Genomic DNA, 23,131 nt, shown 5'->3' with positions numbered 1-23,131 from the left:
ACACGTAAACTAATATTCTCGGTTAATCGATAAGTACTGTGGAAATGTGATAAGATATTATACAGCCGGATTAGGTATCAGTGTAAATGAAACATACGACATCTTTTAGCAAGAAATACAACGAAATTTCAGTTTATCATTTTGTCTAATGTTTATATACACGATTAGTCATAATATTAATAAAACTATATAGTGTTATTAGAAACTTAATAAAAACTTTAAAATAATTTCTGACTCAACTATACATAGTGATCACGCAAGTACGCCGTGCATAAAGGTTAAAAACATGTCCACACAAGTTTTTTGTTCATTTTTGTATGTATCATATTAAATTTCGTGTAAAATAGGACTTCGTACGCGTTATTGGAACATATTATTGGGTAGAGAAATTGCAGATGTTTCTTTCATCGTGAATACTTTATTATTATACTTTTTAAAACATTTTGTTGACTGTAAGATCCGTGGTCCTCACTCACATTCACATTTATAACATTACCATTAAACCTATTTTAGTTATTGAACTGTATCCTTTTCAAGATATTATTTTATTTGGAAAGAATGTAACAATACACTTCAATAGCTATAACAGATTTGAAGGTTGTCAATAATTTAAACGCAAAATGTTATCTCGTCTCTTTGTTACATTTTACCTATTAAACGGCTGACAGATCTTATTAAAATTTAATGTGATAGATTGTATCATGAGAACCGAGGAGTCTTTATCTCAAAAAGCAGAGGTATTCGCGGCGATCTGCTGGTTTTTCATAAACAAAAGGATTCAAATATGCTGCTAAAAATTAAATTAATATGTTAGAAAAAAGTAAAATCCGCATATTTTATACGAGTAACGCTTGCATTAAGTGCTCATACTATACGAGTTATACGATTTTGCATTCAGACTGCACTTTACCCCTCTGTGAGCTGTTGATGACGCAAAGCGGGGCGCGGGCCGGGGGGCGGCCACGTCTACGCGCCTTCATTTTGCTGTTTAAACAGTAGCGTTTCCTCGAAGATGTACCTCTTGAGGGTCTCCTTTGGGAGATCGTCCAGTTCCATCGCAAATCTGAACGGCTCCTCTGCCACCGGCTGCAAAAGGTAATAAAGTTGTAATTTTTTGAGGTATTAATTTTTTTAAATCAGTTTCTTCCCAGTTTTTCTAAACTGTACTAGTTAACTGAACGGACGGTATGGATAGATATAAAAAATTTACGCGCATGAGTAGTATTAAATATCCTATTTGAATAATTTGAATTTGATTCAATTTCCGAACCAATTCACCAAACAGATTATAACGATTAGAGGATTCGGCACTTTTCTAAAAGTACTAAATAAGTGAGTAATTAGTATTAATGTTTCTTTCAAGTTCAATAAACTGTCTGACATTTGTCATGCATATGATAAAGCGCTTTACGCTTTAATATTACCTGTTTTATTTATTATTAAATGTTATACAAAAGGAGTGCCCTTTATAATATTGCAGGAAGGATTTAATCGTTATTTTTATAATAAATAAGGGTTACTGCTATATTGTAATCTAGTAGTATTATTATATTTCTATTTAATTTTGAAATCCATACTTATTTTTATAATAAAATCAGTATTGATACCGAAATTAAATTCTACATAACATGGAATCTAAATTATCAGATTTGGTTTTGTATTTGGTATAAAGATATATTACAAAACATATATAGGAAAAAGGATATAATGTCACGGATAAAGTTTAGTATCACCGTATTTTCGAATTCAGCCCTCTAATATTGACCTTAACATACGTCGGCCAGACAGGATTACATATAGAACGATCCAAAGTAACCTGTTTCCATTGTTGGAAGTAATTAACGTGAGTACAAAATTTGATTTGTTCCCTAAAAACAAGATTAGCTTTCTTTTTTTTCTCTGTGATCCTAAATAAATACGACTGTTTATACAGCCTTTTTTTAACATAACACTGACCAATGTAAAAGGAGTCGAATAATTTATACGTTCACATATAAAATCGGCTAAAGGTTTGGCTGTTTTTCCTTTCGGTCGATTTGGTTTCGTACTATGGACCGAATACACTAACAATGTCTATTTTCAAATTGATACATTTTCTTTTTCTTTGTCGCTGTATTTTATGTTTTCATTATTATGTATTTTCAATATTTGAATATCGCTGTGGTTGAATCTAAATGATCGCCGACTTTGTTTTATTTTCACCGAGCTACGTGCCTCAGTATCACCTATTCAGCCGCCAAGCCATTTGCTTTGTAATACGTATTTGTTGAAGGGTGTGATTAGGCAGTGAAGTTACAGGATAAGTAGTGAGACATCTTAGTCCCCTGTATCACGTGATGACGTGATATCGTAGTACTGTCATGTATATTGGCGACAGTTGAATGAAGGACGTCTATCAGGCTGGCCATCAGCTTGTATGTCATTACAATTACGTAAATAAATAAATTAAAAAAAAAATATTGTCAATTTAAGCCAATTTAATAAAAAATAAATTATTTTTTACCAGAATTTTCAACCAGATTCTCTATTTCGTTATTTCCCGCTCCGTTGAGAATTTTCAAATATTTTTTCCAAGTGGTTCTTACTTAATAAAAGAAGCTTATATTGCAAATATTAGCTTTCTGGAGCCAGACGTTTTGGTTGCACTTTAATAATCAGTCAGGACTATCGATATATATACAACATATGACTACCCGAGCACTAAGTGGTGATGATTTTCACATGGTTTTGAATGAGCAAACATGTATACGATATTCATTACTAGACATAGCCATGAATTGTTCTAATTAACTTTTAATTAAAGTGTGAATTCAAGTGTTATGTATATAATATTGTAAAGATTTACCTAATAGAATTTCAAAATAACAAAAGTGTGATAATCTGTATAATAACAAACAAATTGGTGAAAAGTAGACTAGATAAAGATAGGTCATCTATTTGTACAAAATATATAGTTTAGGTAATTGTAAAAAAATAACATAAAATCGTTTATATAAAATACGACTAAATGAACATTTATACTTATTATAAAAAATACTATTTTCTATTAAAATATAGAGTATTTTATATTTAGTAGTGAGCTTTTTAGTTTTAGCTTAATTAATAAATATAAAACAATGCCATTGACAAATTGACAGTGTGTCAACCCTAACAACATTTATGATAAAATTGATAACATTTAATATAACTACTTACACAATCGATTAAAATTCTTGTTTATTTTAAATTAACAATTACTCAGTTCTTAACATAACAAAGTATTTCATGAAAACAGCCGACAAAGAGAAATTACAGACTCCCGTAATGCCACCCCTTCAGCAGTTCACAGTAAGTCTCCCATTAATTCCGTGGTATCTAAAGACAATATTTACGAAATGTACGTAATATCAAATGTTTAATTATTCGTTCAAGAAAAATTAATAATTAATTATTAATTCAGTGAAATCAAAATAAGTCTCTATACACTCATGTAAAAATCGTAACAAAGTCATAATCACTAGTAATACAAATAATATGAAATAATTTCAGTGTTTGTTCGTTTTGTTATAAATGACACAACCGATTTTCATGCACATTTCAATATACATAAATATAGATATAGCGATGTCTTTTATAATATATATATTATTTTGTAATATATTACATATACATAAACCCCGTATTTTCCCCGGAATCACGCGTGAATGGCTGTCAGGAGAAGGTTCTTATAATAGAAAAGTTAAGAAAATTGCGCGGAACATTTTCTTTAATGTTTACCTACAGTGCGCAGAGTCAATGTTCATAATTAAGACGGAACAACGGTCTATCAGTTTATCTAGTTTTTATAATAAATAAGCTTTATTTAGAAAATTTATAAATAGAAAACAATGTTATATTCATCGCAATAAAATTATAAAAATAATTACAATTTAGCAAATATACACGCACTGTGTACTGTTTTTTTTTGTTTTTTAAAACTACCTATTTAACTGGTATATTATATCTGACTTTCATCATCACTCTTATCCTTAAATTATTATATAATAACATGAGTGATTGATGTCCACAAATAAACATTATAAGATAACTTATCTTTCTTAAAGCCAGGCCCCTAGCAAGGAAGGCAAAGATATCTAGTCAAGAGTCTATACAGTTTATTAGTTTCCACTTGATTATTGTTCAATATTGGATAAAAATTACAGTCAAACTAGTGGTTGCCCCGTGCTTGTAATTTGGCCATAATCCTTTTAAATTATAAGTTTGAACCTTATTAATATACGTAGATGTGTGTGTCAATCTGTTGGTAGTGTGTATAATTTTATTAACCTAATATATTACATTTTTTATGTATTCTAAAAAAGGATATAACTTTTTGAAATCTTTCGCAATACATATAAACTTTAATTGTGCAAAAAAGGCGTACAAAGTTTTTGTTTGACTAATTAATATATGTATGTGGTACAACTAGGTGGATTTTTATTATTCCCTTATGCCTATTTGTATTAAGTTGTTATACCTATGTATGTAGATTTACATATTTTTATTTAAATAAGTAAATTATTAGTTCCATAGCCTTTTCCCTATTTTTATATTGTGTATTTTCAGCTGTAGCCAAAGCATAATTGACAATTTTCACGTTTCAGCTAGCTACAAGCTGTAAGTATATGAGTGTTGTAAAATACGTTATAATACAATTTATATAAGAACAAATATTTTAATGGTAACAGTGGAGACAGTAAGGTGACATATAAAGCAAGTTGTATAGTTTTGATTACAGAATACAAAAAATAATCTTTAAATATATTAATATTAAAAGAATTTCTCAACAATAAGTATACCTACTTATTAATATTTATTTATTTATTATTCTATAAAGCGATATTAACGCTGTTTTGTACACTTTCAATAAATCAATAGAACAAAAGAAATACCTCATCGTTCGGGTCATAGTACTGCTCGAGGTAGGGGTGCGCGAGAGCCTCTTCGACGGTGATGCGCTTGTGAGGATTGAAGGTGAGCATGCGGTGCAGCAGGTCGAGGGCACGCGCATCCGCTCCCGGGAACAGCTCCGCCCAAGGTACGCGCGGCTTGAACGGCAGTGACTCCAGGTAGCCGCGAGCCTGCTCAACAAAATGATCAGAATTATATTAACAACGATTATACCTGATAATTGGATCAGACATTACGGTTTCAGAGGAACATTCTCCCCTTACACTTACAACGTGAAATGATATATGTCGAAACAATAAATAAAGTTATATTGAATGAAAATGAAAACTACTGCTCTTAGAAAATTTAGAAAATCGCTAAGGTGGTCGTCTATCATTTGGACAGATTACATTTTTACTATTATTACATTTTTAGTAATATTGAAAGGTTATTATTTGTAAAACAATTACTAAGATATTTATAACGACAAAGCAATCTGAATTTAGTTGATCGAGAACACGAGACCCTACGCAAACATCCAATGTAATTGATACCCACAGATTTCAATTAATCATAATTAAAGTGTCACCCGTCTCTTATTGATGTCCATACTCTACTGATACATATATTTATGTACATATAGTATGGAAGAGTTTATCATGAGTAGCTTCGAACACGGTCAAACAATGTGATTTCAACATCATGTTTGATGAAATCATTTTACGCAGGCTGAAGGTTTGAGATCAACTACCACAGCTAAGTTTTGTGCCTTATTTCTTTTATATAAAATCATAGTACACAGATTCATAAATGGCAAATGGCTTGGGTGGAAAGAGGATTGTTAGTAATGTGGAATAGCCCCATTGCTATCAATGTACCATGTGAGATTGACCTACACGGGTTTCCACCTGGAACCATTGTAGTAAATTGCCAAGACGGACAATTGACCTGACTTCGAGCTCATTTTATTATGCTTCGCTGTTCCCCTGCCAACGTCAACCGTTAACGCAGTCGGGTGCATCATTCTATCTATCATTTATAAAAAATGGAGCATCGTTGTAAATTGCAGTGTATTTTTATTTAGGAAACTGCAATGGCTAATAATCTAATGACCCAAGAACCGTGCTTTATAAAACTGGCGAACCGTTCCGGCTTTGTACGGATGCATTACAAATCTTTGAATTTCTCGCCTTGTTCTATATATATACTATACCACGCATGTATTATTCATATAAACCTTCCTCTGGAATCACTATCTGTAGCTGAAAACTTTATTAAAATACGTTGAGTAATTTAAAAGATATTAGCGAACATTCCTCGGTGTCGACTTTGTTTTATACTACATATGTAAAGATCATATATGATCATTTACATATTGTGTAAGCCAGTACAAGTTGCTTGAATATTGTCGAATATAGACGTTACCAGTCTTCGACAAAACCCTCATAAATCTCTCGCTCGCTATGTCATATCATAAGTCGGTTATGTATGAAGGTTATCTGTCAAGTGAAACCGACAAGGTACTCCTAGTTGGATATTATACAGTATTTGAAAAATGGGTAACGATGTATATCCGTATTACGAATTTTTATAATTGACGGCCTCGGTGGTCTAGCGGTTTACACCACCTTACCTCTGATGGTCGCGGATTCGATAGCTCGCAAGGTATAACTTTTTGTATTCATGAATATTGTTGTTTGTATCTTTTTAGGTGTTTTCTAGGATATACTTATTTATATCAGTTGTCTAATACTCAAAACACAATATCTGATTAACTTGAAACTAAATGGCGCTGTGTGAATTTTCCTGAGATATTATTATTATTTGCGTATTTCCATGTAACTTTTTCTATGTTCAGTACGAACAGCTAATTTTCGCTCCCTTTTACACAGAAATTAATATGCCAAGAAAAAATCTTAAATTTAACAAATAACGTAAAAATACAGTCAGGGCCCTAATCTTTTTGACAGTGGGTTGAAAAACTGATTAAATATGCAATAAGCTTGCTTATTAATCTTAAGTTAGTGAATGTTTGTAGGTTTATGTAAATAAGTATTACTTCAACTTCAACTTTCAACTTCAAAGGCAAAATAGAAAACAGCTGTCACTTAAAATCAAATTAATATTAACTAGTACTTAGTTATTTTAAATTAGTTTCTTTCAATGTAGCAATACATAATGTAATATCATAATATTTCATGTAGGACACTGAATAAATTATATATACCTACTTAATTATAGTTAAGTAAATTTTTACTCCATAAAATACCACTGGTATTCTATTATACGTAAAGTAGAGCATTGTAACCTCGTTTCTAATAAAAATGCTAATATTAGGAGCGTCTATTGCCCTGGAGGCTTCTTGCCCTCGGGGAAAGAGGAGGGTGGAAATATTTTTTAGTTTCGACGACCTGTTTATTATCATAACAACCAATTCCAAGTAGCGACTGAAAAATCTATTTTTTCGATACATTTTTGTATGTGTACGTATATTGATACATTTTTGTTTTTTATTTGCTATAATCGAGTTCATATCTCTCTATACCTATATCTTTTTTGTTTGTAAACCGAAAGCAGTAAAATTGAAGTTACTACAGTACATTAGTTGAGACCACATTAAAATTGGTTAAACAATTTCCGAGATTAGCGCGTACAAACGCACAGATAAAAAATAAAAAAAATATATTTTGGGTTCTATTACTTTGATAAAGCCTTCAATAATATTTTTGGTATATATCTTTCATGTACAGACAGCAATCAGTTAGAATTTTATGACATGTATAGATTGAGTGACTTAGCAATTTAAGTATAAAGTGAAAATTACTTAAGTGTGTTGTTTACATTAGTAAGTGATGATTATTTTTAATTAAGGCTCAACATTTTCATAATATTTTGTCACCCCGTCACACTTATTATAGCGGGCCACATTTGATACACTCAATCGCTGTTGTGCTGTTACATAATTTACAAACATATTAATTAAAACTTGTAATTGTACTGATACGAGTTGTAAATTTTTTTTTAGATTGTCGATAATTATTTAAATTTCCGCTTCAATTGATAGGCTCTCCTTCACTGGTATGACGATATTTTAAAATATAAAATAAACATTATAATCACAGAAATACGAATTGGATACTTTTTTAAGTTATTCGTTAATTATTAAAATTTCTGTTCCGCTAGAGCATCGAGGGAGTGTATATCAATTAATGATATACACTCCCTCGATGCTCTGGCATCCATTTTCAAAATTAAATAATTAAATCTTGTAATCATATTGTTACGAGTTGGGAATATTTTTATCGTTTTTTGTTAACTATTGAGACTTCCTTTATAATTCTGAATTACAAATTTTGGAAAATGACGACATGAAAATTGTTGTATGCTGTTATAGATTAATAAAAAACAATTAACACGGTTTTACGAAAAACATTAAGACAGTAATCTACAGAAATTAATAACAAATTAAAATCACGAGATGCAGTTTTCTTTCTGATTTCTGATTCAGATTCTGATATAAACTTGTTGTAAATGCAAAGAGGTTGGTATCCTACAAACTTACATTCCTCACACTCTCTGTCACACAATATCACACTTCGTGGACCCTCTTTCCACCCCTCAACGTGTGACGTAATTGATGGATCGGCTACCTACTTTTTAGTTTCAGGTCTCAAGAAGTTGAACAAAAACAGGTCTTATTTATACACAACAAAAGCGCATTAATTTTCGCAAATTCTGCAGAATCATAAAATTTATCACTCTCAAATCAAAAACTCTACTGCAGTCCACCCATTACCTACATGAGAGTTTCTATTATCCCATGGTTAGGTATAAACACTACTTTGTTTGGACGTCGAGATGACAACGAATTTGGATAGTTCTTATTGCTGCCATTCTTTAACATGGACAAATGTAACCACTGGACATAAATTTCGTAGCATGGCAGAATAAGACCTTTTCGGGTCTAATAAAAAAAACATAACCATAGACAATATAGTACACAGTAACCCTTATGGATTCCTCATGGGAAATATGGCCAGTGTAATTAATGTGTACTCTGACTCATACACAAACACGCATACTGTGTGCGACAAGCTAGTATTTGTCAGCTTACTTCAAAATGTAGAACATAAAGGGGTTATATGAGGTGCTTTTTACTTTTAATGCACATTTTCCATTAAAAACAGGATTTCATTGGAAAATATAGCAACATTGACCGCTCTATTGTGTAAATATATTGCGTATTGCTTTAATATATTACATATATCTATGCTATAGAGAAACCATATCCTTTGGATAGCTCTGTGAGCGGGACAGACTCGCTTTTAAATACTCAAAATAAAAATAAAATCAGCTTTTTATTTCGCAATAGAGTTGGTCGGTCCATACATGTTATGACTAGAGTAAGCTTTCTTTGAATCAAAATATTAAATTAATATTTGTTCGCTAGGATTGGAAATAGTTTGTAGTTGTTTACGAAACGAAATTATTAAATTGTACAAAAATATAAATAATATATATAATATATTAAAATTATTTTTCCGTCAACGATAAATTCTGAACTTTTCGGCAAAATGCGGTTTATAATAAGTGTTCATGAATAAAACACGGCACGGGTAGCTGGTTTCGACGAAACTTGTAGCGAACTTTCCATTCGATAACGACGCTGTTGTATTTAGGTTACATTTAATATATATATATTTTTAATAATGTACATGATTTTAATGAAACGATATGTCTGTAAATTGTCGATCGTCCTTCATAGCCATATAACATACATTTTTTAAAAAGTAGCTTACGTCTGCTTATTGTCGCAAGTCACTGTCTGCTGTCGACACATACTCGATGTTTATTTATGATAATAAACTATTTTTTAATTATAGTATTTGAATTTATGACTTGGTTACTGTTATTTCGTCAAAAGTGGTAACTGTAGTATACACTAAGCCAATACTTACTAATATTATTAATGCGAAAGTACTCTGTCTGTCTGTCTCGCTTTCACGCCAAAACTACTGAACCGATTTAAAAGAAATTTGGTACACAGATAGTCTAGGCCCTGAGATGAGATGGTTGTAAGGGGTTGAAAGGGGAGATGAAGGGTAGTAAGAACGTATCTTAAAGTAAGAAGTTTAAGACTTATTGTTAAACTTATAAGTCGTTGATTAAATATAAATAAATATGACATTCATAGTTTGTGAAAATGTTACCCTTAAGGGTGTAAAATAAATTTGTTATTTTTGAAGATAGAACGATGATGTATCCTTTTCCTTTTGGGGTTTGATTATTGAATATTTTTTATTTGTTAAGGTCACGATAATACAGCTAGTATATATATAATATATAGTGAATATTTATTTCTAATAATTAAAAATTATTCGAAAAAATCTGAATTGCGTATACAGGCATTACGTCCTGTTGTCCTAAGGTATTTAAAATGTTAACTACGCAAAATATTAGATTATTTTTGACATCGATTGTAAAATAAACAATGGACCCTTGCAAAAAGAGGCCATTGTTTACTTTACAATCAAACAGGGGAATATAGGGTTTTTTGGGGAGGCAGGGATTAGCCGAATTACCCGCTCGAAACACGAAACTGTCACACGGGGGAAACCCTCGACCTTGCGGCGCTTTCACATTACACCGACATCTACCGTGTGAAAACCCTTAAGCACGTCGACCACAGCCATAATACACTGTTTTTGTGACCTTTATTCCATGAGGTGAGGCAGATTCTATTCGCTTTTAAGACACGTGCCCTTGTGTAGATATGGAATAAAATAAATGTCAATGTGTGATATATCACACACTGACATTTATTGACACGTGTAAATTTTTAGTCTAAAATGCCTTTGACTACATTTCGTTTCGGAGTAAAGTTATATTAAAAAAGTTTAAAGAATTGACAGTTGGTATCCTTTGGGTTTAATAGATAGATTGATAAATTGTCAATTCCTTGCATGCAAACCATAGTTTGGTGTCAAATTCGTCTGTCTTACCTATTTCAGCTAGAAAGCAGCATGCTTTGTAAAATGTGTGTCAGTTGAGGGTGACTTATCGCAGTAAAATTAAGGATAATAAGGATAACGATGCATTACATCCTACTGTTTTAGAAAGGCAACGCATGATTGAAACGTGATGTCCGTTTATGTATATAGGCGAAGGCTTCCACTTATCATATTACAGCTTGTTTGCATACTCGTTACATTGAAAAAATAGTTGGTATAATACTAAAATAATTCTTCAAAATTGGAAAATGGATTCTCTTATCTATATCACAGATATAACTTCAGTAGATCAGAAGATCGGTACGCGTACGTGCCGATACTGTTATTGCAATGATTACATCGTTCCAATAAAATTTCATACAATAAATTTAAAATATCATTTCGAACAATCGTAATAAATCATCATTCAAATAATTACTTTACGTTTAATTAAGATAAGATAATCACTATCTATTGCTATTTAGTTTAGTAAATCCAATGCACAATTTATTCTTATCATATGCATAAAATAATTGACTTGTATATGATTTTTTAGATACCTTTTGTTAACTTATGTGGACACTATAGACTATTAATCGGTTACGTTCATGATGCCTTCATGCTTGTATATACTGTGGTATGAACGGTAATTTATAGGACGTTAAAGCCAATTGATGAAATGTCAATAACTTTCTGTAAACTTGTAATTTTTATAGCACGATGGGAAAGTCTCCTAAGTACAATAACAGTCAATAATTAAAGGATAGTATTCGCTTCACCACGTACAAAGATTTCACAACTATTTGTCAAAGAAGTACTTTCTGTATTTCTTGTGTTTAATACTACCAAATAATATTAACCGATTTTACGTCATAGTGACGTTACGGCCTAATCATTCAGTTTAACTTTAGATATTGTTCTTAGAATAATTTCACTTAGTTTCTCAAAACATTTTTTATTTTTAATTAAAATTAAAATTTGCATGATGTGACACATATATTTAATTATCAAATTTTAAACTGGACATACATAAATATTAAATGTCGTTAGGAAATTGAAAAGAAAAATAAAGTCGTCAACACTGTGAATTATTTGAACAAGTGCAGACTAAACGAATAAAAGATATGACAAAACATATAATGCATTTCACATTGTATCTTTTAAATGGAGCATAAAATATACATACCTTCTCGTTGATGATGCAATCAAGATCCTCGGGGCTGGGCGAGCCGAGTACGCCGAGAATGTGATTAAGCTGATCCAGGTAATGCTTCCCGGGGAATATCGGTCGGTTAGACAGCATCTCGGCGAGGATGCAACCCACTGACCATATGTCTATTGACTTAGTGTAACCCTGTACCAAAAAATATTACCATTAAGTTCAATAATTAACTATATCACTTGTGGCTAGACCAGGCTCCCTCGTAATTAATGTTCGTTCGTAGATAAAGGTTATAGTACCGGGGAAGGGGATTTTTATTTACTAAATTTAGGCTTCTACTATTTTAGTAATGAGGAGATTACTAAAAAGTGCTATTTGGTAGCAATTTCGACCTCCAGCATGGAGTCTCGTCCTTGTCGGAAATACCATTGCATTATATAATATCATGAGTGCCTGTAATAGACCTACATCAATAAAGATATTTAAATATCAATACATCCAGACGCAATACACGCGTGCGTTGTGTACGATATTATTATAGTTCAGTTGAACGTTATTGTCTGCCGCCATGCCTGTCACGTCGGACAAGGAAGGAAACCGAGCTTTGTACCATTGTTTAAATATGGAAGTGTCTATTGAAATCATCATATTATTATACCTAAATGTTAGTACGCACTAAAATTGTTTTATATTTAAAGTAAAAATTGCAAACCTATCTAATACTAAACTTTATGTGGATAAGTAAAATTAGGTGAAAGTAGTGGTACTTTGTCTTAATTATCGATATGAAAGCCTATACCCGTCCTTGAAAATAAATAGAATATACTCTATTTGTAACATAAAATAAAGAATACATGTTAAAGAACACATATACATACAATAAAGAAATTACATATATTAAACTCTTAATATAATCTTGAAATATTTGGCCAAAATACATTAAGGCTAGTTCAGCCGTTTAATTGCGAAAAGGTAATAAATAGATAGACAGAGACACTTTGGTTTGTATAATATTTGAATGCATAAACCACATCCGTCCAAAGATGTATAATAATACTACTAGGTATTATTATACATATTTCGTTAATCTATTCTATATCGATGTACAAAAATATATAGATTTATGATAGAAATTTGGAGTCATGATACCAGAATATCGTACCTAACATTTAAGCTGAATTTAGATAATGTAAGATTTGTAAGTACATAATGGTTATATTTACAAACAATGATATATAATAATAATATATTGTATTATAAAGTAGGTAAACAGAAAATATTTATAAATCATCAAAATAATATTGCTTGTTTTGTTTCCCTGAGGAAATAATACATGGGCGACGCAGGAGCGATTCAGGAAAGAAATTTCGAAATATAATATTTATACTCGCAACCGACTACCAAAAATAAGAATGTTTATACAACGGCATTTTTTACGCATGTTGCTTCGAATTAAGCTGAACATATTTTGAAATTCGTTATTCCAATCTATTACTTATTTTGACCGTATAAATAATGTATATCAATATCGGTGTTTGTTTTATGTGGAGTAAATATCAAAGTAAATATCAGTTATATTTGCATGCGCCAATTCTATGCAAACTCAGTAAATTCAGCTCTACAATTTTACAACTGTAGGTTATCACAGACTACGTAACCTGCGTGTTTAAGTATGATTCACACCTGACAAACAGACACCTCATACTTATATACTTTATTACACTTGTATCATTAAATAATAAAGATATGGAAATGTGAGCAAGGGGATAAGCCCATCCCTGAAGGAATTCTCTTTCAGTCAACCTAACGCTGTGACAGAGGCGGTAGTTAGCGGGCAAGGGCAGTGCACGAGTTTTGTAAAATACAATACAACTATACAAAGACAAAGCGTTTTAGCACAACGACTTAGTTCTTTTTCTTTTTTTTTATAAGTGATAATGAAATAATAATCACCTATTAAAAAACATAACAAATTTTACGTAACTAGAATAGCAAACAAGTTGACCGCAATGAATGAACATGATAATGACAATCGTGATATTTCTTTACGTTGTCATTCCAAAAGTTATTAGCTTCTGTATCCTATAATTTCACTACCATCTCTCACAAAAGTGCTTTGTACAAAGTACACTGTTTTTTTATGGATCATAATGGAACGATGCACTCGCCTGCGTTATCGGTTTACGCTGGCGGTGGAAACCACTGGAGAATTACACCAGTGGAGAATTACAAAATGAGCATGAAGTCAGGTCAGTTAGACCATCTGGACAAAGTCTCCAAGTATTTGTCATATTGGTTTCCAGTTGGAATAGCGTGGAGGTCAACCTGACAATGTACATTGCTAGGAAAAAAACCGACCTTAGAGTTGAGCATGATTTCCGGTGCGCGGTACCAGCGCGTCGCCACGTACTCCGTCAAGAAGCCAGTGTGGTCGTGATCAGGGTCTGCAACTCGCGCCAGCCCGAAGTCACATATCTACATTGGGACAACATAAGAGTTTTATCATATAATACATTATAGTACATTTTCAATAGAGTAATAAGTATTTTTATAGCATAGGGGTAAGCGAGCTTGCGACAACTCTGATGGTAAGTGATTACCGCTGCCAATAACGACCGGTAAGTTGCCGGCTTTTCATGGAGAAATAATCTCTTTACAACTTGTTTTATATCTTGGTACTATATAAAATTGGACCTGACTTCGCTACACACGAGGCTATCTAGGAAGCCATCCAGGGCGCTCCACACCGCCTCTGATTTTAGAAACAGCCTACACCTTTTCACAAGATTATAATAGAACGGTGTTCACAAGCATATGGTATCAAACATATACCTACGATATACTGACTCTATTTACAACATTGCACACTTAAGAGGGAGTGGACCGCCTTTAACAAGATACTATTAAGCTCTATTCACACGATCTCGAAACTGTATTGGAACTACTCGTCACGGACGGGAAGGAAATCTTTGTGTATTTTCTGATGAACTTGATCGTGTTCCTTAGGGCCTAGACTTTTGGGACATACATTGAACTCTACAATAAGCAAATAGTGCACTTGCGTGTTATACTAAATTCATTCCACATTTTGTTACGTATATACGGATTTTCTGTCTTACAATCTGAATTTTCATATATAAAATTGAACAAATAAACTGATATTTTCAACTTTTCAGTTAACTTTTTTTTATAGTAAATAAGGATAAAACATGTACACACTAAAACATCTAAAGGATCCGGTAACGATTTTACTGATATGTATATATTATTCATATGGGTAATAGATAGCACTTACTGTACTCGTACTTGGGTATTTCGCACTGAATCCGGACGTCCTGGATGGAATTTGAAAGTCCCGAAACCGTGTACATCGCGCTTTATACAGTACAGTGACGTCGGCGGGTATGACGGATTGTGTAGACCCGAAAACATGTACGGTTCATGTAATTCGTTCATACATTATCGACCGAGAACGACCCAGCTACCGAACCGTAAAGATTTCGTTCAGGGTCTTGTGAGGTACAAACCCTGAACGAAATCTTTACCCTCCCACTTTCAAGTAATTACATGCTTTTTCAAATATTTCTTTTAATTATGGATACAGAATAATTTAGAAAATTGTTCCCCAGAAAACATTTGCTATCACGGCGTAATCATTATCAATCAGAAAGAGAATACATACTGAGAGACATCAAGGGAGAATACTCGGGGGACGAATTCCATCCTAATCATGTCACTCTCGCTGTCGAGGTCGGAATTTTCCAAGACAATTAATTTTAAGTTGGTTTCGAGGAAGATATAAAGAAACATTCCTACTTCTAAAGTTACGACCTAAGGGAATCGTATTACGTCGTAGATGGCCGATACTGAAACCCTGAAGTCTAGGTTTATACATTATTAATTCACTTACGCGTACTATTTTCATTTGAATATATTTTATTTCATTTGAAAAATCAACATAGAACTTAAACTAATTATAGAAGCCCAATTTCGTACTAATTCAGTGTTATTTTAAAAGTAGATATTTCTGTTCCGAGCTATTTTAATGAAGATACTACGATCAAAAATACTAAGACAAAACAAAGGATCATTTGCTAGATTTCCCGTAACAAGATAATGTAAATGTTGGCGACTCTATTTAACCAATTTTATTATTATTACAATATTTAGTAATATAATTATTAAAACCTACCCAATGTTTTTGTACTCGTATACAAAATACAAAATTTATCGCTAATAGAATCTATGAAATCATGGATTCAGATTAATATTAGGAAGTTCTTACATAGGTATACTGTATTCTATACAAAAATTCAAGAAGTAGTGATAGAAGCATTCGCTTGCCGAATTTTAAATATCACGCCTAAATACACCAATAAACATTGTTCCATTTATCCGACCTATGTTTGAATTATGTGAGAGAATATCGAATCATGCCAATAGATAAAATAAAAATCCATTTGCATTTATTTGATGACAACGTCACATTAGGCGCTCTGCTACCTTTTTTGTTTGTATCCATTCATTTAATTTTGTTTTTCGTGTCGCTGAACAAAATAAATTAAAACAATCAAACGGGAATTAAGAGCAGGCGTGTGTGTACTTTGTTTATCAGAGTCCACTGTGGATTAACTGATCTATGTAGAGTTTACCGTACATGCAATCAATTTAACTCGTACACCCCACTATGTGCGATACGTGTAAATATTTTACAAAGTTTTTGTTCAGTATGCGAGTACGACTCTAGAAGGGTTTTAAATACAAATCTTTTTCAATAAAAATTAAAACGAATATGTATATCGTCGTATCATTTTTGTCGTTCGCAAGATTATACATATACGCTATATCAAGTTAAGTATTATATAATATTAAAACAAATATTTCAGGACAATTCACACAGCGCCATCTAGTCCCAAGCTAAGTAGAGATTGTGTTATGGGTACTAAACAACTGATATAAATAAATAGATACTTTGTTTTGTAAATGCATGCATAAGAAACATATAGAAAACACCCAGACCGATTCAAACAATCATACTTATGAATACAAAATGTTTGAGCCGTGCGAGGAATCGAAAACACAACCTTCGTATGTAAAACGGTGTGCTAAACCGCTAGACCACCGAGGCCGTCAATATATACATCTAGGCATACTACCATTACTACTTATTAATATTTAGATTTGTTTTTTTTTTCTCTGAAAATACAGTAAGAAATCATAACCTCCACTTGTATATCGCGACATACGTATGTGTGTAGCTACAATTCTGAGAACTGATTAAATAATGAAAGATCCTTCCTTTATAAATAAATAAAAGAAACAAGAAATGAATTAATTTATTATATTTCGTCCGTATGAGAAAAAAAGGCGTCCGGGATACACATCACATATTATAATATAATAATCATTATAAAAACTGATTTATCGACCCACGGCTAGACACCGAGCTCTCTGTATTTATACATATATATACAATGGAAGTTATTATTAGGAAAGGTTTAGTCTACTATTACGGTATACTAATTAACCGGTTCAGTGAAGATATGACGTAATTACCATGCAATTATCAGTAGTAAAATAATTGTTAATTATAATAATAAATAGTGTTTGTAACGCCGCCTATATAGGGCACACCTAAATTAATTAGTTAATGTTTTAAAATTAATATTATACTCAAAAGGCTGTTCACTCTAGTTATTTTTACGTAGCACACAAACACAGTTTTCGCCTCATCTATATTCAAATATTTTATTATATGTAAAGAAATGTTAATAAATATAAATAACTTTGAATGTTAAGGCAAATTATTTAGCTCAAACGATGTTATTCCTAACAAGAAACATAGCATAACAAGAACTGAACGTAGTACTTGTTAATTAGTCAATGTTCGAAAATTTGACATTATAATCTAATAACACTGTGGGTGTCTTAATAATATTATTAAAATAATGTAAAAGCAATGCTATACATTCAATGCTAACATTGCTACACTTCGTATAATTCGTTGATGGAAAACGCATTAATAATGCCAGCTATTACAATCATTTCAAAAGAGTACTGGCTATAAGCCGCTTTGCCTGCGAGAATCACGGTTATGATCCATCAGGGTATGAAATTAAACAAATATTGAAATATTTTCAGAGAAATTCATACTTATAATATTAATTAAATATTTGTAATACCTATGGAAAAAAACACAATTTGTTTTATTTAATGGCTGACAGAAAATGTATCTAATATTATTTTGACATTTCCGATCGATCGGACTTGGATTGGACGGGGGTCCAATGCAAACAAGTATCGAAATTACGACGGCCTGAGCAGAGATTCGAACACCTAGTGGTGCCCTCAAACTACAGTCGTATCCGTCAGGCGTGAGTTGGTCTTTAGTCGCTCCATAAGTCCTTCCACTGATTTGGAGTGCCATTTGCACTCGCACCATATCGTCGTAGTGAAACTGTAAAGGCCAGCTGCGACCAACAGCATTAGAGTAGTCCGAAAAAAACTAAGGGACCGGACTCAGGATCCAATCACTGGATTTAAGTAGTTTAATAGTAGTTAAATTAAACCAACTAGTTTACATTAAACCAATCACTAGATTGAACTACACCAATCGAAAGTATTAAAATCAGAACGGCATTATATCCCAAGAAAGATCAGAGGCTATTAGACTACAGAAATATAAAAATTTCAATCGAGAAGAAGGTTTTAGGCTGTCTAATCCCTGGAATCCAGTGATTGGTTTAATTAAACAAACACAAAAAACGCGATCAGAAAGTGTATTAAATGGACGTGAAGATACTGCGAGTATAATTTGCCGATATCGAGCGAATTCCAATATTAGCAATAAACGAAGTCGTGTGAAGGTAGAGGCATATGTTTGTCCATAAAAAAAAATTTACCATCGGTTGAAACTCTGCCGAAATATCTCAATAAAAATAAAACGTGGTAAGATCCCGTGGCTTACTAATTATACGTATAAATTGAATTTAATTGCAAAGAGTCATAATGTTCTCATCTTCGGCCTTATTTTTAGTACTCACCTTTAAATCACATGTGGTGTTGAGCAGAAGATTTGAGGGTTTAAGATCCCTGTGCAACACGTTCGCCGAGTGGATGTACTTGAGCCCTCGCAGGATTTGATACAGGAAGTAACAAATATGATCGTTACTTAATTTCTGTAACAAAATATCATTGTTAACGGTCTTTTAAATACATCACTTTCTAAATTATCTACTTCAATAATACAGGCTGTTCATTTTGCTATAAATAATAACGTATAAACAACGACAGATAAAGCTGATATTTTTAACTGAATACTTTAATGCAGGTTTCTTTATTGTTGTCTTTTCTTAGACGTTTTTCTTTTCTTAATACTCTTAACTTTACAACTACACGTTTTTTACACATTATATTACAATACATATTTTTTTACCTATTTTCGTACTAATTTATATATCACTAATTATATTATATAATATTATATTGATAGTTTTTCACTATCAATATACTATTGGTACTTAAATCTGTAACTCCAACTTCAAGTTCCTTTGCTTTCTATTGGTATTGTTCAGATATCTTTAAATAGTACATCCACCCTCGATGACAGAGCTGAAAATCTGTATTTTACTCCTTGATTGATTCTCCACGCTGAGCTTTGAGCCATCTTAATTTTTTTTTGTTCCAAATATTCAGTTATTAGTACACCTACTACTTAAAATTGGACCTACATGTGTATTAAGATACAAATAAAAATACAGACATATCTACAGACATATCATATTACATATTTTTACCTTTAATAATAGTAAAAATAGTAATAATACCAACACTTAATTTAAAATACGAGCCATTTTTATTATTTGTACGAAATGTTTTTTGTGTGGTGCCGTCAATATCTGTCTGATACAGGCCTATGACTAACATTGCAGACTTGAAATGACACCAGACAGTGCAATTGTTTGCAATATTTTTGTAGAGTATCACTTCAAAATAAATTGGAGTACATTTTGCAATCAATATATAGAGAGAATAAATATTTATGAACTCACACATTTCAACTTAAAAATATAAGGTTACATAGATAGAATAGAATAGAAAGTTTTTTATTCAAATAAACTTCAATTAAGCAATTTTGAATAGTTGTACTTCTTATTCTTAATATACAGCTAATTCGGAAAGCTGTGTGTGTGTGTATTGTACATAAATTTTCAGATCGTTCTTTTTAAGACAGCAAAGAATTTTCTGTTCTATTTTGTCTAAATTATATAAAAGAATTTGTTTATTTCTATTTTTGGGTGTGTCAACTGTACAGCAAAGATGACTGATTATAATAAACATTTAAATAGCTATCTCAGTATTACATGAGTAAAAAAATTGAATAAAAAATCAGAAACATTTATCAAAAGTTCACAATTACCTGTGTTTTTAATAGTTTGTAGAGGTCCGTTTCCATTAAGCATTGTACGATGTAGACATCTTTCATTTGGTCAATACTGTCCGCTCTTAATATATCCCGAATGTCGATTATCTGAAACGAAAATTTAATTCGTAATATTTGTAGTAAGTTTCTTTATGCAACCGGATTAGCAAACACGTTGATTCCTAGTGGTGACGATTGTTGCTATCTATACACATGAACAAACCCGTTATATGAAGCCAGTAGCACGTCTGCATTGCTACTCCAGAGAACTAAGTCATGCCTCCATACTTTGTAATTTAGTATCAGGAAGGCAGTAGTAATTTATTATATTGTTTTCTGTTACGCTTTATTTAACGATTTGAACTAATACTGGCGTTTCTTACCAGATGGTACTCTTCGGGAAACTTCAAATTCAATGCGTAACCGTTCAATATTGACTCATTAATTATGATTTGTAGTATAATTAAACATTTATATAAAATTATGAATTCGATTCGGCGTTAAGCTCGCCCTTTGTACAAGTTTCATTTATTTTACTTTATATTAAATTTTATATGAAAAAATATATATATTGCTTGACGATTGCCAAGTAGGTATTCCGAGTTCCAAAAATAAAAAAAAATACACAACCGAAATAAAGTGCTCCATGAAGAAACAAATTAACGTATATACTCCATATATTATGACATTTGGACCCCTGAATTTACATATTAACTGATAACTCTGAATACGCTTTCCAAGAAATGTTAAGCTTGCAATTAGTGTTACCCACGCAGGTCTTGATAAAGACCAAAGCACCGCAACTACTTTTTTTTTATTTAGTGATATCCATACACAAGTGCATATATGAGACATAGTGAAGTAGTGTCATGTGATATAAACAAATATAGGAGTATTTATGACTGCGAGTCTAGTGATTATAAAAGAAACCCTACCGTCTCCTGTTTTGTTATATACCAGGTATTACAATGAAATTTCCCGCCTAGTTTTTCATAGAAAGTGTTTTTTAATACTACTACTGGTGGCAAACAAGCATAGAGACCGTTTATTGGTAAACGGTTACCGTAGCCCATGGACGCCTGAAACACCAGGGGTGTTATGTCTTAGAGACTCTTTAGAAACCTTAATACAAGAAGGGTTTCTTGAAAAATACCATGCTGTTGTCTCTCAAGAAAACCTCGGTAGGCAATTCATTCCGCAGTATAAGTGTACACGGGATAGCTCCTATGAAACCGCATTGTCCTAGACCACTTAGGTTCGAGCGTGTGGGCATAAATTCCCTGTCGATGTGGACCTGTACGATGGTTAAAGGTAGTCGAAGTTTGCAAGTAGAACAATTCTACAGAATACAGTCCGTTGTGTATTTGGTAGAACACACATCGACAAATTTGCCGAGAATTGTTCTGTTGCCTGTATGCTCCGTGCTCTACAGTTTCACTGTCATATCTCGCTGTTCAAACCTGAACATACTTTACGAAACAAGGTACTAGCGGCAAAATTAGATGAGGAAAAATTTATAAATGCAAAGTGCGTTTGCCTGTTTATTACATTTCCTCAACTAAACGACGGAACGGATAATGAAAGATGTGAAGATAGATTGTATTACGTGGACGAACATAAGTAATAGTTAAAATTACATTGAAGTGTCTGTTTATAATTTAAAATTAACAGCTTTTCACTAAATATATATGAAAGTATATGACAATTACATCAATTTTTGTCTGTTTGTTCTTGCTAATCTCTGAAACGGGTTTGCTGGTACTTTCACTCACAGATAGTTAAAGTTATAAGGAGTAACTTACGCTTTAGAATATACATAGATTTATTTTAATAAAAGCAGTTAAATACGACGAAGTCGCAGGTAACAATAAATAAACTTACATTTTCGTGTTTAAACCGTGTGAGGATTTTGATTTCCCTTAGCGTCCGTTGACAGTACGTCTGGTGCTCGAACGGCGATATCTTCTTAATAGCAACTTTGGCCTTCTTAATGTTGTCAATGGCGGACCTGAAATAATTACAACTATAAATCATTTGATCAGACGTGTATTGTATCTAACCACCCCTGAGGGTTGTGCGTCATCCGAACATAATTCAATATCGGCCGCAGCCGTGAATAACAACAATGCGTCCCTAACTGATGTTGGGCAAATCCAAGTTTTGGACACGTACCCAAATCAAAGAGATGCTTATGTACAAATACACAATACTATAGATCTAGTTGATAAAGTCATAGGATTAAGATTTTTTATAGTACCTAGTATACTAGAGCAACTTCGTTTGTGTTCCCCATTTTTGCAACATTTTTCATTGCAGCCCCTCCTATTAGTTATAGTATGGTGTTATTAAGCTTATAACACACATAAATAACGTGCTTTTTTTTGGTAAAAGAATTTTCAAAATCGGTTTAGTAGAACCCAAGATTATCCGTCATAACCTCACAAACTAAAACCTCTTTGTAATATTAGTATAGATTACTATAGATATGCATTGAGTTTAAAATAACCGTTTGATTGATAGAGAGGATACCACTGTACGATGGATGAAGTGGGGTTTTAGTAATGGGGACTGGTGAGGCTTTGGCTACCTATGTACCGTGTCTCCTCGGTCTTCTCTGGGTACATGGTGAATTCGTCGTGTTCGGCTAAC

The 23,131-nt window shown here is 32.3% G+C and overlaps 1 protein-coding gene across 1 annotated transcript; it reads right to left on the bottom strand.

Annotated features, from left to right (window-relative positions):
• Positions 1-226: 226 nt before the first annotated feature.
• Positions 227-22,484, bottom strand: LOC131850707 (mitogen-activated protein kinase ERK-A). The gene is made up of 7 exons (XM_059201028.1): positions 22,364-22,484; positions 20,480-20,590; positions 19,104-19,238; positions 14,419-14,535; positions 12,085-12,252; positions 4,911-5,099; positions 227-1,086 (listed from the first exon to the last, which is right to left on the bottom strand). Exons 2-7 carry the CDS (start codon positions 20,543-20,545, stop codon positions 967-969), a joined length of 795 nt encoding a protein of 264 aa, XP_059057011.1. The 5' UTR covers positions 20,546-20,590; positions 22,364-22,484; the 3' UTR covers positions 227-966.
• Between the last annotated feature and the right edge of the window lie 647 nt (positions 22,485-23,131).

This window comes from Achroia grisella, unplaced genomic scaffold (genome assembly GCF_030625045.1).
Source record: "Achroia grisella isolate CSIRO2021 unplaced genomic scaffold, CSIRO_AGI_Agris_v1 utg779, whole genome shotgun sequence".
Classification (NCBI taxonomy): domain Eukaryota; kingdom Metazoa; phylum Arthropoda; class Insecta; order Lepidoptera; family Pyralidae; genus Achroia; species Achroia grisella.
This window is presented reverse-complemented; position numbering and strand designations above follow the sequence as displayed.